The sequence below is a fragment of the Urocitellus parryii genome, chromosome 7 (genome assembly GCF_045843805.1).
Source record: "Urocitellus parryii isolate mUroPar1 chromosome 7, mUroPar1.hap1, whole genome shotgun sequence".
In the NCBI taxonomy this organism is placed as follows: Eukaryota; Metazoa; Chordata; class Mammalia; order Rodentia; family Sciuridae; genus Urocitellus; species Urocitellus parryii.
In genome coordinates this window covers 167,811,204-167,829,471 of record NC_135537.1, presented here as the reverse complement: position 1 = coordinate 167,829,471, position 18,268 = coordinate 167,811,204, and the positions used below count along the sequence as shown (strand labels likewise).

Here is an 18,268-nt window from a genome sequence, read left to right as displayed (position 1 = left end):
CAAATATATAAAATATATTAACCTCTTCTTATAAGCCCACTCCTCCTGTTACACTCAAACCTTTTTGCCTTGTTTAAGAAATGCTTCCTTATTTCATAGTACCACTTTATAACATGTAATTAATAAAAGTAAATGTCTAAACTGGTGCAGTGGTGTACCCCTATAATCCCAGCGATTTAGAAAGTTGAGGCAGGAAGATCCAAGTTCAAGGCCAGCCTCAGCCATTTAGTGATGCCCTCAGTAACAGCAAGACCCTGTCTCAAAATAAAAAAATAATAAAGGGTTGGGAATGTATTTCAGTGGTTAAGGGCCCCTGGGTTAAACCCCCAGTACCAAAATAAAATAAAATCATGTATACTAAGAAAACCAATTTTTAAAAAGTTTAAACATGGAGCTGAGACAGTAGCTCAGTGGTAAAGTGCTTGCCTCGCAAGTGTGAGGCACTGGGTTCAATCCTCAGCACCACATAAAAAAATAAAAATACTATGTGTTCAACTACAGCTCAATAAATGTTTTTTTTAAAAAAAGTTTAAATACACCAAATATTGAAAAGAAAGTGGATACACAGGATACTTTACTTGGGTATATTACTTACTAGTGAATATGTAAAGTGGTACAACTTCTTTGGACAATAGTATGGCATTAATTTATATACCTACAGTTTAGTAACTCTACTTATAAGTATATACTCAAGAATAACCCTAGTACATACATATCAGGAAACCTGTCATGGCAAATATTTTTCACAGTAGCAAAAACTTAGAGAGAAACTCAATGCTCATCAATGAGAGAGTAGATGGATAAAATGTGACATATTCACACAATATTATGCAAATGACTAAACAAATTAAAAGAAGCATGAAAACATATGAATAATCTTAGTCATCTAATAACTGAAAAAGCCCCAAAAGATTCCTACATTATGATAAATTTTTACTAAAGTTTCAAAAACAAGTTATAATTCTTATCTATTTTACAGAAATATATATATCCATAACAATAAAACTATGTAAAAATAAAAGCAAGAAAATAATAAACATAGGACTCAAAAAATGCTTATATCAGGTTGGGGAAAAAAGAATGGGTTATTTAATAAACTTTATGGATAGGTGAAAGTTTATTATCAAGGTCCTAGTTTTCATTTTGGGTGGTCAGGTCAGATATTTATTATATTATTGAATACCACTGCAAAACTAAATATGATTAAGTAAACCATCCATAGACCAATGATGAGAATACATTATAATCCAATCTGGAAATCAGTAAAATTATGTGTACCTGAGGCCCAATTTTTATTAAAAAATTATTGACCCATTATCATCAGATAATGTTTTTAAAACAAAAGTGTTTTAGAACATGTGACAAAAATTATGTTTTATAACATTTTAAAGATTAGCTTTCATATAACTTACAATATGACCAGCTTAAATTAATATGGAAAAGAAAAAAACTTACCATTGATATCAATAGTCTTTAGTGCCTGTAGCATTTCTGAATCACTTATAGAAATCTTCAAGGTACCAAGGACCATTGGCAGATCATTCACATAAATCTTACCACTTCGAATTTTACTAAAAATTTTACAGGCTTCAAGAAGTTCTGCACACACATAACAAAACATTTAGTTAGTTAATTCAAAAGAGTAAATATCCTTATTCCCCCTACTCTCTTGAAAAAAAATAATCATTAAAAGAAGAAAGGGGAGTAAACATTTGTTTCTCAGATTCTCTACTTTAAAATCTAGCTCATGATTTATTTAGATATATCTGGAGACAGTGAGAAATTGTCAGAAAAGTCATGCAAAGATCACATAGGAAAAGGTTTCCTTAAGATTTCCTGAAAATTTTAAATACTTCCTCTGTGCTCTCATATCACTCAGTATCTACCTCAACCAAATATCTTGGTATCATAGACTGCTTGCATATCAATATCATTTACTGAACTGAGGCAACACTTTTCATTCTTTGGTTTCTGCTCCTACTTCAGAATAGAATATCAAAAAAAATCTGTTGAACTAAATTTGGTATAGTTCAGTAACTACTACATTTTATTTTCAGGAAACAGCACTAAATACAAAAGAAAGATCTTTTAAATTACAACAGTGACTTTATTAATAATAAAAGTTTTACTGGAATATTGGACGTGAAGCCAGATTTCAGTGAAATGGGAAGCAAAAAAAATGGAATAACTGAAGATGCTTCTCTGAAAAGTAATGAGTATAAAATTGGTAAAGAAAAGATCCTGTGGAAGCAAAAAAAAAAAAAAAAAAAAAAAAAAAAGAACCCAAATTAGAAGTGAAAAAATTAGTCTGGTGACAGAGAAACTTTTCCAAAGAGATAAAAGGGAAGACTATGGATGGTATTTAAAGGTAAGTTTATGGGTAGGAAGAGTAAGGAGTTTAGGAAGATTCCTCCCAACAGCCTTTATGAAAATTCTGAAATAAATAAAGCTACATGATCCAGCAATCCCACTTTGGGGTATTAATTCAAAGGAACTGAAGTCAGAGTCTCAAAGAGACATATTAGCATTTCCATGTTCATGGCAGCACTTCTCACAATAGCCAAGATGTTGAAACAGCCTGAATGTCCACCAAAAGATGAGTGTATTTAAAGGATAAAAAGTGTAGTATATACACATAATGAAATATTATTCAGCCTTTAAAAAGAAGAAAATCCTGTAATACACAATAACATGGATGAGCCTGGAGGACATTATGTGAGTTAAATGAGCCAGTCATAGAAGGACAAATACTGTGTGATTCTACTTGCATAAGATGTCTAAAACAATCAAACTCATGAAGCCAAGAATAGAACTGTGGTTGCCAGGAACGTTGTGGGAGGAGAAAGCAGGAAGTTGTTAAGCATGGATATAAAATTTTAGTTACTCTTCATACTGAAGCAGGAGGATCACAAATTCAAGGTAAGCCTGGGCAATATAGCAATAAACAAAACAAAAATTTACACAAAATAAATAAGTTCTAGAGCTCTGCTGTACAATTTTGTCCCTATAGATAACAATACTGTATTTTACACTTAAAACTGTTAAGAAGGCAAATCTCATGCTAAACATTTTTACCATAATAAAAATTTTTAAGAACAAAAATAAATGGGGGAGAAAATATCCACTTTCATATATTTCAGAGAAGCAAATTTTAATATTTTAATTAAATAAAAGGGTTTTTAAATTTTAACAAATAGGTGTGATAGGGTTGAGGATTTGAGGAAAGAAATGACTATTTGAAATAGGCACCAAAGGAAATAGGAGAGAGCTCTGGGCTAGAAATCATATTGGTGCACCAAATACAGAGGTCAAGGAAATGAAATTGTAAATAAAAAGAGCTAAGAGTGTAAGAGATTGTGAACAGAGAACAAGTCATGAAAGTCTAGATTTCAACATGATGACCATCATGATTTGCAGCCATGATTTCTGGTCAGAGAAATAGAGGTGGGAAGCTAGAGCAGCACAGGGGTTATCTACTTGGACACTAAGCTAATACAATGAGCAGAGTTAAGAATGAAAGAAAACTATGCCAAATTACTCCATAAATACAAAGAAGAATCCCAAGTTATGGAAGAGGTTAATGTCAAGAAGGAGTAAAGGGTAGAATACCCCCTTAGCATAAAGGTACTGATAAGGGTTAGGCTGTGGCTTAGCGGTAGAGCACTTGCCTAGCATGTGTGAGACACTGGGTTTGAGTCTCAGCATCACATATAAGTAAATAAAATAAAGGCCCATTGACAACTAAAAATAATAATAATAATAATAATTTTTAAAAGGTGCTGATGAGAATATTCCAGTTAAATCAACAGAGCAAAAGATATTTATGGACTAAACTATCTACTTTTGTTTTCTTAGGGCCTGCAGCATTTATCATATAATGTAATATCAGTTGAAAAAGCCACTGGGAATGGAAAAATAGGCACTAACTGCTGAAAGAGCATATAATCAGGAAATTTATTCAAGTAATTCTAGAACTTCTTATTACCACTTAATTCTTCTGCATAAAAATGTCCTTGAGGTATTTCTTCATATAATGTCAGAGAGAGGTTAGAATGTAATTTCTTTTCCCTGTCAAAGAAACATCCACATTAGAAAGCAGCAAATACAATTATATAAAACCACATTTTAAAATATTAGCAAACCAGTTCTGGGGTTGTGGCTTAGTGGTAGAGTGCTTGCCTAGCACATGTGAAGCACTGGGTTCGATTCTCAGCACCACATTTAATTAGTTAATTAATTAATTAAAGGTATTGAGTTCATCTACAACTAAAAAAATTTTTTAAATATTAGCAAATCTATCAATAGCCTGAGATTCATATCTATCTGCTTCTCTCCCCTCCCTCCCTTTCTCTCTCTCTTCCTCCCTCCCTCCCTCCCTCTCTCTCTTTTTCATCATAAGAACCTTTCCCAAAGAATTTTCAAGTGATAGAGTTTCATACTCTCCCTAGAATTCCCACCTTGTTTCTTTTACACACTGTATCTGTAAGGAACAGAATTTACTGATCCTAGTCAGTAAATAGACCCTATTCTTTCATTGTGGTCCAATTTTTCCTATTATAAGTCACAGCAATTTTTTAAGAAAGTTGTTATAATAAGGCAAATAAAAACATCTTTAGGGGCTAGGTTGTAGCTCAGTGGTAGACCACTTGCCTAGAATGCATGAAGCACTGGGTTCAATTCTTAGCACCACATATAAATGAATAAATAAAAAATAAAGGTTCATCAACAACTAAAAAAAATTTAAATCTTTAAACAGCCAAAGAATCAAAGATCTCATCACCTGTCAGTAAAAATGTCTGGAAAAGATGATTCCTTTGATACTATTATAAATAAATAAATCATATATCATCAGTATTAGAAGAAATATTAAGAGTGTATATAATACAAGATTCTTGTACAAAAGTGGAAAATGAGGCCCAGAAATGTAAAGTGAATTTTACAAGAGCCTAAACTAAAATATGATGTTAATTAGCACTCAATTTAAGTCTTCCAATCCCAAGTACAGTGCTCTTATCTCTACTTGATCCTAAGAGCACAGTCTCTTAATTTGCACAAACTATTTGACATTACGTATGCAAAAGAGACAGATAACTCTGGAAAATAAAAAACCCAATCTTGAAGCAATAGTTAAGGAATAGAATACAATAATTTAAATACCAAATAAGTGAGGAAGATGTATAAAGAGGTAATGAAGTCTTGGGAACATGGTACTGATTCGGCAACTGGCATAAAGTGCTTTCTTTCCTGGTCATCTCCTCCTTTGACAGCTTCAGAGAGGGAGAGGCAATCTAGGTCCAAAAGCAAGTACGTTGGTGCCTGAGATAACCCTAGTAATCCATCACTCTTAGAATATGAACCTCTTAAAAGATAATCATAACTTGAGCTTCTCACCTAGCTATGCTTCTGATGTAAAATTGCTTTCTGTAATTAAATTGCATTTCATATATGCTAAATTTTTAAATAAACTATACGGTGTTTGTTCTGCAAAGCCATGTTTTTCTTAAGTATACCACTAATTGCTTTCTAATTCATATTCTTCAATTTGCAGTCATGAATTTTATAGCACAAGGAAAACCTATGGTATAGTGAGAACAACATGACTCAGCCACCAGACTAGGCTACATAAACAGATTTTAACTACAGGAACAAAATAATGAGAAGAATCAACACAGTTATTCAAATGACACAGGTAATTATTGTCATGATTGAGTAAATTATCCATATACAAACATGATTTAAGAGACAAACAGCTAAATAGAAAAGTACCACTTTAGAAAAGGAGGACTCTATTATAGATGTCTTCAATTTTACATGGAACCTATAACCTTGAGTTTCAAAGACTACTCAGAATATAGAAAACAAACTCAAGCCACAAAAGATTGATAGAAATTGGTACTGAGATCCCAAAATCTTCAAATCAATGTTCTCAGCAAGAGTAGGCTAGGAAAAAACTTACCTTCACTGGAGGAGTATGCCAAGTATGGTTTCTTTCTGTCTCAACTCTGGGCTGGAAAATAGAAAGAGAAGAAGAAAGACCATTTCTCCTCATCAGTTATAGCCATGTCTCCAGGCACACACAAATTTTGAATTCAAATTTACACTAAATATGCGGGCCAGGAAAATAGAAATTTAAAAAATTCATTTAAAGTGATCCCAGACATGTAACAGTTATGAAGTGCAAGGCAGACGCAAATATAAATTCTCAAAAAAATTCTCTTGGAGGTTCAGAGATTTATCATGAGACTCCCATAAATGTAGATCAAGGATATGTGAAAGAATGAACAAAATATAAAATGTTCAAGGACACAGTTAATATAAATGAGAATCATACAAAATGACAGATTTAGATTCCCGAAGATTTTATATATTTATCAGATACCAATCTTTATCAGACACCCATAGTGAAGTAACTAAGGAAAATGAGCAAAGAATATGATTTAAGGCAGATTTTAAAAATCACCAAGTAAAACTTTTAGAACTAAAAAATAAAATAACTGAAATTAAAATCTCAATGGGGAGGCTGGGATTGTGGCTCAGTGTTAGAGCATTTGCCTAGCATGTGTGAGGCTCTGGGTTCAATCCTCAGCACCATGTAAAAAATAAAATAAAGGTATTGGGTTCACCTACAACTAAAAAAAAAAAAAAACATAAAAATCTCAATGGGGGGCTGGTTCTGGGGCTCAGCAGTAGTGCACTTGCCTGGCATGTGTGAGGCACTGGGTTTGACTCTCAGCATCGCAAATAAATAAATAAAATAAAGGTCTATCAACAACTAAAAAAATATTTTTAAAAAATCTCAATGGGAAGGCTAAACTGCAAATTAAATTCAGGTGGATGAAGAACAAGTGTACCACAAAGTACATAAGGAAAAATTACAAAATACAAGAAAGAAAAAGAGAAATAGATAAAAACAATGTGAAGTAATCTTGCTATAGTTTAATGGGTTGCTATGTTAAAGACTTGGTCCCTGGGCTAAGTCTGGAGGTAGTAGAAGCTTTGAGAGGTAGAACTCCATGACAGGCCTTTAGATCACTGGAAGCATGACTTCAAAGGGACTATGGAATCCTAGTCTCTGTCTCACTTTCTGCTTCTTAGCTCATGAGGGTTGTGGTTTTTTCTGTAACATATTCCTGCCATTACATATATACATATTCCTGCCCCATCAGAGGCCCAAAGAATGGAGCCATTGATCTTGGACTGAAAATTCCAGAAACATAGGACAAAATAAAGCTTTTTCAATTTATAAGTTAATTTCTCAGGTATTTTATTATAGTAACATAGAGTTAATACAAATGTGAAAGAACATGAAGAACAGAATCATAAGGTCTAATATACATCTAACAAGAATCAGAAGGATAGTAAAAGATTAAGGGAGAAGAAATTCTCTTAACAGATAATGAACTCAAATTTCACAAAACTGAGGAAAGGCATTCAACCTCAGATTAAGGAAGCACAACAAATATCAAAACAGAAAAATAAAAAGTAAATGTAGGAGTTAGTATGGGGAGTCTGCCATTCTTCAGATCCGTTTCCAGGTTCCTCCTATGCTTAGGAGCCCTATGCTTCCGTGCTACCCAGGTGCTGAAAGAAGCACAGGGAGAACACTGGGCACCAGGAAATGATACCCCCTTGATGTAGCAGCTTTCTTTAGAAAAAAATGTCATTTTTCTACTTCTTAGCAGTGGAAACTCTCATTTATCATAGTCTAATTGATCAAGATTGACAACTATGTCCCAGAAACAATTCTTGCCATCATCATGCATTTGCCGGAGGTGGGAACCCAAGACAGAGAAGATCTCCAAGGAATCTTTGAAAATGTCTTCTAGAGAAATTGCTACCAGGGCTGAAAGAAGATGGATTATGATTTGTGAAAAACAACTGAGATGCTTGCAGGGCAGCCACTAGCTGTATGGCTGCACACTTTTTATGGCTACTTCTAGTCAAACATGTTAACTGAAATATGCCTCTCTTGTTCACACTAAAAAGAGAATGATTGAACTCATCTGGGAAACAGGGGACACAAGCAGTGCCCTGCCCTAGTGGAACAGTAATGTGAACCTGAGGAATCATGAGGAGAATGGGTATTAATAGGATGTAGTTATTAATGAGCAATGGATGCATAGCAAGGTCACAGGGTTACTTTAAAGTTCTTCAAGTTACTGCCAAAGCATTTCATAGAAGACATAAGAATGGTAAACAAATATATAAAAAAAAAGATTCATCATCTCTAGCAATTAGAGAAATGCAAATTAAAACCATATTGAAAATCCATTTCACTCCAGTCAGAAGAGCAATTATCAAGAATACAAATGAAAATAAAATGTTGGTGAGGATGTAGGTAAAAAGGTACACTCATATATTGCTGGTGGACTGAAAGGTGGTGCAACTACTCTGGAAAGCAGTCAAGATTCCTCAAAAAACTTAGAATAGAATCGCCATTTGACCCAATTATCCCACTCCTTGGTTTAAATCCAAAAGGACTTAAAGTCAGCATACTACAGTGACACGGTCACATCAAAATTTATAGCAGTTCAATTCACAATAGATAAGCTATGAAACCAACCTTGGTGCCCCTCAATAGATGAATGGATAAAGAAAATGTGGTATATATATACACAATGAAATATTACTCAGTCATAAAGAAGAATTTTATGACTTTTGCCAGTAAATGGATGGAGCTGGAGACTATCGTGCTAAGTGAAATAAGCCAATTCCCAAAAGACAAAGGTTGAATGTTCTCTCTAATATACAGATGCTAACACACAAACAAGGAGAGGAGGGGGAAGAATAGAAATTCATTGGATTGGACAAAGAGGAATGAAGGGAAGGGAGCGGGGATAAGAATAGGAAAGACAATAGAATGAATCAGACATATTTTTCTTTGTTCATACATAAATACGTCACAGTGAATCTCCATATCATGTAAAACCAGAAGAATGAGATCCTAGTTAGAATTTACACTCCAGGTATGTGTAATATGTCAAAATACACTCTACTGTCATGAATATCTAAAAAGAATGATTTTATTTAAAAAGCTCTGAATGAAATTGGAATAGAAATAAACTTTTAAAAATAATCAAATGTAGGAAGTTGAATGATGCCTCCACAAAAAGATATGTCAATGTTCTAATCTCTGGAACCTGTGAATATAACCTTATTTGGAGAAAAATTCTTTGTAGATATAAGTTAAGGGTCTTGAAATGAGATATCCAATAATGGATATGTTCACAAAAGTAAGGAAGAAGGAAATTTGAGATAGAGGAGAGAAGGCCATAAAGACCCATGTGAAGATGAAGGCAGAGACTGAGGTTATGCTGCCACAAACCAAGAAACACTAGGCTCATTTTTTAAATAGCAGAAATGTCAGCAGAGGACACAGGTTTAAAACTAAAAACTGGTTTAATGGAGAAAAAAGGGCAAATTTTCATCATCTTCTGAAAGGATTCCTTATCTTATTTTTTTTAAAAAGAGGGAAAACCAAGCATGTTGATGCACTCCTAAAGTCAGGAAGCTGAGGCAGGATCAACTCCAGCCAGGGCAACATGGGACTCCAACTCAAAAAAAAAAAAAAGAAGAAGAAGAAGAAAAAAGTCAGAGGCTGGAGCAGGAGGATCACAAGTTCAAAGCCAACCTTAGAAACTTAGCAAGGCCCTGACTCAAAATTATAAATTTTTTAAAAAGGGGTAGAAAAGTGACTTAGGAAAAAGAGAGGAAGAGGAAGGAGAAGTAACACTTAAAATAGTGACATTTTTAAAACTTGGACTTAAAATACACAAGAATGTTTGAGGCCCAAGGACAAATATTAGAAGGTGAAAGGAAAATTTCCAAATATTTACCTCAGTTCTTGTACTGTGCAGTTGTACTTGTAAACTTTTCTTTCTCTTGAACTTTTTTGCTCCTGAAAAATCAGAGGATTTTTCTTCTCTACATAGGAATACTGATGTTTTATACCTAAATCACACAGAAATCAGAATAACTCCTAGATTGCTTTTCTTCCTCTTTCCTTCTTTTCAACGTTTAATTATGGAAATTTCAAACATAAACCAAAATAGACAGAATAATGTAATTATCCCCCACATGTAACTATCACCCAGCTTCACTAATGGCCAGTCTTTTTCCATCTATAACTTTACCCCTGTTCTTATCCTTTATTATTTTGAGATAAATTCCAGTATCATATTATTTCATTACAAAGATCTTTTGGGGAGGAGTACTGGTGACTGAACCTAAAGACACACTATTACTGAGCTAAATCCCCATACTTTTTCATCTTTTTTATTTTGAAACAAGGTCTTGCTAAATGGCTAAGGCTGGCCTCAAACTTATGAACCACCTTCCAACTCCCAAGTAGTTGGGATTACAGGCTATGCCACTGCATCCAGTCTCATCTGTAAAGATTTCAAATATATATCTCCATAATATATATTAGGTTTTTTTCTATAATAAACATAATAAAATGCTATTATGATCCCTGAAATATTAACAGGCATTTCTTAATATCATAAAGTAAGATAATCAGAGTTCAAGTTTCCGGTTGTCACTTAAACAATATAAACTGTTCCAACAATTTGCATCAGATTCAATAAAGTCCCCATGTTATAGTTGGCTAATCTGTCTTAAATCTCCTTTTATCTATAGCTTCTCCTTTCATTTTTCGACAATAATGAAAATGATGAAGATGATGTCTTTTGTCCCGTAGATTTTCCAATCTGGACTTTGCTGGCAGTTTCATCATGATCATAGGATTCTAAAGTTTGATCATATTAATGTTTAATTTTTTAGGGGGAAATACAAAACCACTTGGTTTTTTAAGTGGTGTTTTTTCCTTCAGGAAGTACATAATGTCCAATTGACTCTCTGTATAATTTTGAATACATGAATTTAAGTATATTTGATGTAGTTTAATCCCTGTAAAAATTGTTCTTTATTGATGCTCTAATTTTCTCATCTTCAGTGGAAAAAGGCAGGAGCTTCTTTAAGTAGGCACTTAAGTCCTCCTGATGTATCACTGGTAACATTCTTCCTTACTTTTCTTATCTGTGGAAGTCAAGATGTTCTGGGCCTCTCTGTATATTTTCTCTACCTGAAATTGGCCACATCTCCAAAGAGCCTTTTAATAAGAAGTGGTATTTCAAGGCTAAAGTCTGGGCACTAGAAGCTGAACTGCCTTTTAATAATTTGCTTTCTTGTTACTTTTATTTCTTATTTCCACTTCCTATTGTACTGCAAAGAATTTTCACAACACAAACATCACATAAACTATACAAAAGATAAATACAATTAGCCTGAATCAAACTGGAAGAGACAAGACCAATGCTCTTGGAAAACTACATAGTTTTACTTCAGATAATTCAAGATATATCTAAATTTCAAGGACAAACATAAAATTATTTTTGTGTTCTTTAAACACTGTTGACTAGGAATGATTCCAGGCTGAACTAGATTCCAAACTTGTCTTCTCCACATTGTAATTACCTGGAGAGCTTCAGAAAACACTAATACCTATGTCCCATTCCCAAATATTGGTTTAAGTGTTTGGGTGTGGTCGATATTGAAGTTTTAAAAAATACCCACATAATTCTAACATGCAGACAAATTGGGACTTACTATGGCAAACCCCATAGATTTGCTCCTGTCCAGTATTCACATCAACTTAGTTGCAGCTCCTCATACTTGGAGTAATATCTTACTCTTCCTTGTTCACAGAACTAAAAGTTTTTTCAGAAATGGTTCCTTCTTTTTAGAGCAAGACCTGCCTAGGTAATACACAGGATAATGACTAAGTTATATATTTAATAGTTTTAGGTAAATTTAGTCCTAAACAAACTTGTAAAATAAGAGAAAATTTTATCATACATCCAGCAGATACTTTGCCCTTTGGACTCTGTATCCCTTTTATTTTTTAAAAATTTATTTTATTTTATTTATTTATTTATGGGGAGGGGAGTTCTGGGGGTTGAACTCAGGGGCACTCAACCATTGAGCCATATCCCCAGCTGTGCTTTGTATTTTAGAGACAGGGTCTCACTGAGTTGCTTAGTGCCTCACTTTTGCTGAGGATGGCTTTAAACTCACAATTCTCCTGCCTGAGCCTCCTGAGTTGCTGGGATTAGAGGCATGCGCCAGGGTACCTGGCTTCTGTTTCCCTTTTAAATCCAATTCCCCAAATTCCTATCCTGAAATAGAAATTACCTATCTTACTTAGTCCCCTCTACAGACCTCTGGTCCCATAGGCAATGACTTTCAACTATTTTGAAAATAAATAGGCTAACATAAATTTTCTATTGAGAAACAGTACAGAAAGAGAATATATAATAACAAACTATTCCACAAAACAATACTTATCCATATTATGTGAAAAGTACTCTAGTGTAATCAGTTCTAAACTATTTCCTCAAAAAGAAAAAAACAGTAGTGACTTTGTTTTTGTATGTTTGGGTTTTTGTTGTTGTTGTTATTGTTGTTGTGTAGTTTGGGGGTTGGTTTTGGTTTTTGTTGTTGTTGTTGTTGTTGTTGTTGTTGTTTTGGTAATGAGTATTGAACTCAGGGATGCTTAACCACTGAGCTACATCCCCAGCCCTTCTTCATTTTGAGACAGGATCTCACTAAGATGTTTAGGGCCTCAGTAAGTTATTGAGGCTGGCCTTGAACTTGCGATCTTTCTGCATCAGCCTCCCAAGTTGCTAGGATTACAAGAATGTACAACCATGCCCAGCAACTAGTAGTGACTTTCTAAACTGATTTCATGACCATTAATTTCACGACCATTAATGGATCACAGCCTAGAGTCTACTGCTGCTTTGTCTCTCCCACCTCTTCCCTATATATCCATCCTGAAACTCAGTCTTCCTATAACTGGTTCAATCATGGCTTCCACTCTACTACATGATTGTGGTGTTTCATCTTCTTTTTTAAGTATGTTTTTAAATTTTGAGCTGCTCCAACATCTTATGGAATAGAGATGATTTGGTATAAATAATGAATAGCTTTAAAATATTTGTCCTGTATTCCATTCCTTTGGGGCATGTGTCTCCAAGGTGCTAACCTACTTTGAACAATGCTAAAGAAACAAGGTAAGGGACATTCCCCTACCGTCTACTCCTTATTAGATAACAAGTTCTATTGTGATCTTCTGGAAACAATTGACTTGCTTTTGCCATCTAACAGAAATCATGATAAAAATGTTAGATTAAATAAAGTAGAAATACAAACTTATGGTAAGTAGAGGAGATTTGGGTTTAAGTGCCTCTTTAATCACAATGCTCAGATAATTTCCAACTTCACCAATTGGTAAGACAAGCATATAGGTGGACAAAGATAAAGTGAGATATATCCAGAATGTTTTCTCAGAGCTTTCTTCTTTTTACAAGAAGCAAGTTTTCTATTCCAATCTTTTAAACAGAGATATGGATAAACTGTGGTATAAAGGTGTATTAAGAATTATAATGCAAAAAAAATAGAGAGCTCATGTATAATGGCATAATTTGGCGTGAACATACTTTCAGAGTTACGAAAAATTGTGCTGTGAATGGATAGTTATGAATGTAATGCACTCCACTATTGCCATGTAAGAAATAAAAAAATATTAAAAATAAGCATTATTTATCCTGCATATATGTGAAAGGCTAGAGCTTCTTTTGTAACTAACAAAAGGTAACCAAGGCAATGAAATATACAAAATAGAATTAACAAATATTCAAATGGTTTAATTTTATGGAAACCAGTAACCCAAGCTCAGATAGAAGAACGCTTTTATTTCCTTCCTAAATTATCTTTAAGATAAATCTTTTTTAATATTTATTTTTTAGTTTTCAGCAGACACAACATCTTTGTTTGTATGTGGTGCTGAGGATCAAACCTGGGCTGCACGCATGCCAGGCGAGCACGCTACCGCTTGAGTCACATCCCCAGCCCCCTAAGATAAATTTATATGGTCTGGGGATATAGCTTAGTTGGTAGAGTGCTTGCTTCACATGTTCAAGGCCCTGGGTTCAATCCCCAGCATCACAAGGAAAAAAAAAGATAAACTTACAGACACATTGATAATTTTGATAATTGCTCTTTTCTAACTGGTATTCTATGATAGATAACAGACTTCCATATAGTTGTGACAGAAGTGAGCAAAGAATATAAGAATGGCTATTTAAGAGTTAAAGCTATGCTCCTGAAAGAATGGCCTCAAATAAGCAACATAAACTATATGTTTGGCACTAACAAAAGCATAATTCATTAAAGTTAAGATCAGCATTTTTAACTTACACATTTTTATGTTCTGGGTTATAACCTCTAATTTCAGGTGAAACTTTGTCCTCCACTATTTTAGAAAATTTGATGTATTTCTTGTTTTCAATATTTCTTGTTCGAAAGTTGGTTCCAGAAGAATTAGAGTTATTAACTGATAAGCCAATATTTTCTTCTGCCTGTGAACAATCAAGAGTCACAATTATCCATGTTCTCTTTGTACCTATACATCAAATGCAACATTCTGGGTCCAATAATTCATGTTAGATCAGTATTTATTCTCAAATAATGCTACCAAAGGGAAATTTGTTAAAAAGGATTTTATTCATTAGTGCATTATTATTTCAGATGACCTACTTTAAATATCATCAGTTTTCCTCAATGCATTATGAACCTCTAAAATACATGGCATTCATTAATATATTTAACAATACCTGAATCTAGTTCTTAAGGCATCAGATTGAAAATATTTACCATATGCTTTACAAAGCAATAGTTTTAATCATAAAAATTACATACAAATAAAAGGCATGATCCATTAAAGAAATAACTAATCAACTTGACTCCATTAAAATTTAAATATTTTGCTCTATGAACAAACCTTTCATGAGAAGGAGAGGATAAATACTAGGAGAAAACATTTGCAAAGAACATACCTCATAAAGGACTATTATCCAAAATATACAAAAGACTCTTGAAACAGCAATCAGAAAAGAACAACCTATTTTTAAAAGGGTAAATGATCTGTACAAATACTTTACCAAAGAAAATGTAAAGATAGCAAATACGCATATAAAAAGATGCTCAACATCAACTGTCATCAGGAAATTGCAAATTAAAACAAGATACCACTACACACCTGTCAGAATGGTGAAAATCCAATAATGAAAACTATAAGACATTGAGGGACTGGGTTGTGGCTCAGTGGTAGAGTGCTCACCTCACACATGCGGGGCCCTGGGTTTGATCCTCAGCACCACATGGATAAATAAAATAAAGACATTGTGTTCATCTACAACTAAAAAATAAAAACGTCCATACTATCCAAAGCATATTTGATGCAATTCCTGTGATAATTCCAATGTCATTTTTCAAAAAAAAAATTTTAAATCCTAAAATTTGTATTAAATCAGAAAAGACCCCAAAAAGCCAAAGCAATCTGAAGCAAAACAAAGTTAAAGCCATCACACTTCCTCATTTCAAAATGCATTATAAAGCTATAGTAATCAAAACAACATAAAAACTAGAATAGGATTGAAAACTCAGAAATAACTCAAGTATTACAGTCAGCTGATTGTTGACAGGCGTGGCAAGAACATACAACGGGGAAATGACAGTATCTTCAACAAATGAATGGTTGGAAAACTGGATATCCACATGTAAAAGAATGAAATTAAAAAAGAAAAGAATGAAATTAGACACTACTTGTCTAATTTGAATATATAAAATTGACTCAAAATGGGTAAAATAAATTACAAAGCTACTAGAGGAAAACCTTTGGGAAAAGTGCCACAGCACTGGTAATGGCGGGGGTTTTTTTAATATGACCCAGAAAGCACAGAAAATAAAAGTAAAAAACGACTACTAAGACTGAATGAAGGACTGGGCTACAGCTCAGTAGTAGATCACTTGCCTATCATGCCTAAGGCCCTGGGTTTGATCCCCAACACCAAAAAGGGAAAAAAATAAAACAAGAAGGGGATTGCATCAAACTAAAAACCTTCTGCACAGCAAAGGAGACAACAGCATGATGACACAATCCACAGAGTGGGAAAAAAAAATTTGCAAACCATACACCTGATAAAGGGTTAATATCCAAACTATATAAAGAACCTAAACATATCAAGAAAATAATCCAATTAAAAAGTTGGCAAAGAATCTGAACCAACAATTCTCAAAAATAAACACGTATAAACCAGGTGCAGTAGCATATGCCTGTAATCCCAGAAATTCAGAAGACTGAACCAGGAGAACTGCAAATTCAAGGCCAGCCCTAGCAACTTAGCAAGATCCTATTCTCAAGTTAAAATATAAAAGGACTTGGAATGTAGCTCAGTGGAAAAACACCCTGGGTTCAATCCCTAGCACTGAAAAAAAAAGTACAAATGACCAACAGATTTGAAAGAAAATGTTCAATATCTCTAATCATTATGAAATGCAAATAAATTAAAACCAGTGATACTACTTCACACCTGTTAGAATAGCTATTATCAAAAAGATAAAAAATATCAAGGATTGGCAAGGATCTGAAGAAAAGGAAACCCTTACAAATTGTTGGTTGGAACATTAATTGGTATAGCCATTTTTGGAAAATAGTATGAAGGTTCCTCAAAAAACTAAAAATAGAATTATCATATGATTCAGCAAGTCCACTTTTGGGTATATATTCAGAGGAACTAAATAATATGTCAGAGAGATACCTGCATTCCCAGATTGATTTTAACATTATTCACAATAGCCACAATATAAAATCAACCTTGGTGTCCATGGACAAATAGATTTAAAAAAAAATTGCAGTATATCAACACAATGGAATACTATCCAGGCTTAAAAGGAAGGAAATTCTGTCATACCCAACACCATGGATAAGACTGAAAGCTACATTAAATAAGCCAGGTACAGAAAGACAACCCTGCATGAACTCACTTATATGTAAAATATAAAAACCCTGATCTCATAGACACATAGTAAAAAGCTGTTTAACAGAGGCTGGAGAAGAGGGAGGGATGGGGAAAAGGAAAATATTGATCGAAAGAGTACAAAGTTACAGTTACACTGGAAGAATTTAGTGATCTGATGCACTGTATGGTAACAACACTTGTTAATAATGTATTGTGTATTTCAAAATGGCTGAAAGAACAAATTTTTAATATTCTTATATCAAAAATGATAAGTTGATGAGGTGATGGAAACAATGGAATGATCTTGACAGAATCATTCAATTACATATACACAGCTGAAAACACCAATTTGTATCCCTTAAATATACACAATTATTATTTGCCAATTTTAAAATAATTTTTTAAAGAGAGAGAGAGAGAGAATTTTTTAATATTTATTTTCTAGTTTTCGGCGGACACAACATCTTTGCTTGTGTGTGGTGCTGAGGATAGAACCCGGGCCGCATGCATGCCAGGTGAGCGCGCTACCGCTTGAGCCACATACCCAGCCCAATTTTAAAATAATTTTAAAATTCAATGACACTATTTTAAAAACGTGAAAATCCCAAACACTGTAAGTAACAAATATGAACAAGAAAGTGGAACAAAAGGAACTCATTCATTGTTGGTGGGAATGCAAATGGTAACAGCCACTTTGGAAGACAGTTTAAATTCTTTGGTCTCTTGAAGAATTATCCAGGTCCCTACATTCAAAAGGTATTCCCATCACACCCCACAGAAATTCTCTTGGTATGGTACTATTTGGGTTGTTAGATGACAGTCCAACATATGTTCACTAAAAGAGCTCAAAAATCATCTCAGATATTAGGCAGGTTCCTGAGGACTTTATTACTCTCTAAATTTGCTTAATGATCATGGATGTATAATAATATAAACTAAAAAATACAAGGAAAACAAGGAATCTTTAAAAACTGTCTTGAACAAATACCTGGCAGAACAAATGTTCTTTTGTTTCCATCTTTCTGCTGAGAGATAAATTCTGCTCTTCAGGATTAAAAGGCCTTGATCAACAAGTATGATTGAGCATCAGTACAAAAGGATTTCCTGCAGAAATAGAAAAAAGATCATATGTCTATTTAGGAAATTTAAGTAATTATATTTATAATTATATTTATCTACCTGAAGTTATCTCTTCAGTGTAACACTCACTTAAGATTTAATACCTAGCATTGCAGATACATGGACATAAAAAAGCAATTATTAGATTATAAATCACAGGAGAGCACCCAGTCCCTTTGTGTATAAAGAGAAGTAAATAAATGCATCTCAAGTGGCACAAAAAGCATAGAAATCCAATTATATTTATTCAAATAAACCCTAAGAGTAGAACTACAGAAACAGCAATC

General features: G+C 33.7%; 1 protein-coding gene across 1 annotated transcript; it reads right to left on the bottom strand.

Annotated features, from left to right (window-relative positions):
• Positions 1–3,968: 3,968 nt before the first annotated feature.
• On the bottom strand, positions 3,969–17,880 carry LOC144255932 (EF-hand calcium-binding domain-containing protein 13-like). Its single transcript, XM_077801073.1, has 5 exons — positions 17,851–17,880; positions 14,260–14,420; positions 9,837–9,951; positions 5,158–5,288; positions 3,969–4,068 (listed from the first exon to the last, which is right to left on the bottom strand). Exons 1-5 carry the CDS (start codon positions 17,878–17,880, stop codon positions 3,969–3,971), a joined length of 537 nt encoding a protein of 178 aa, XP_077657199.1.
• Positions 17,881–18,268: the final 388 nt, after the last annotated feature.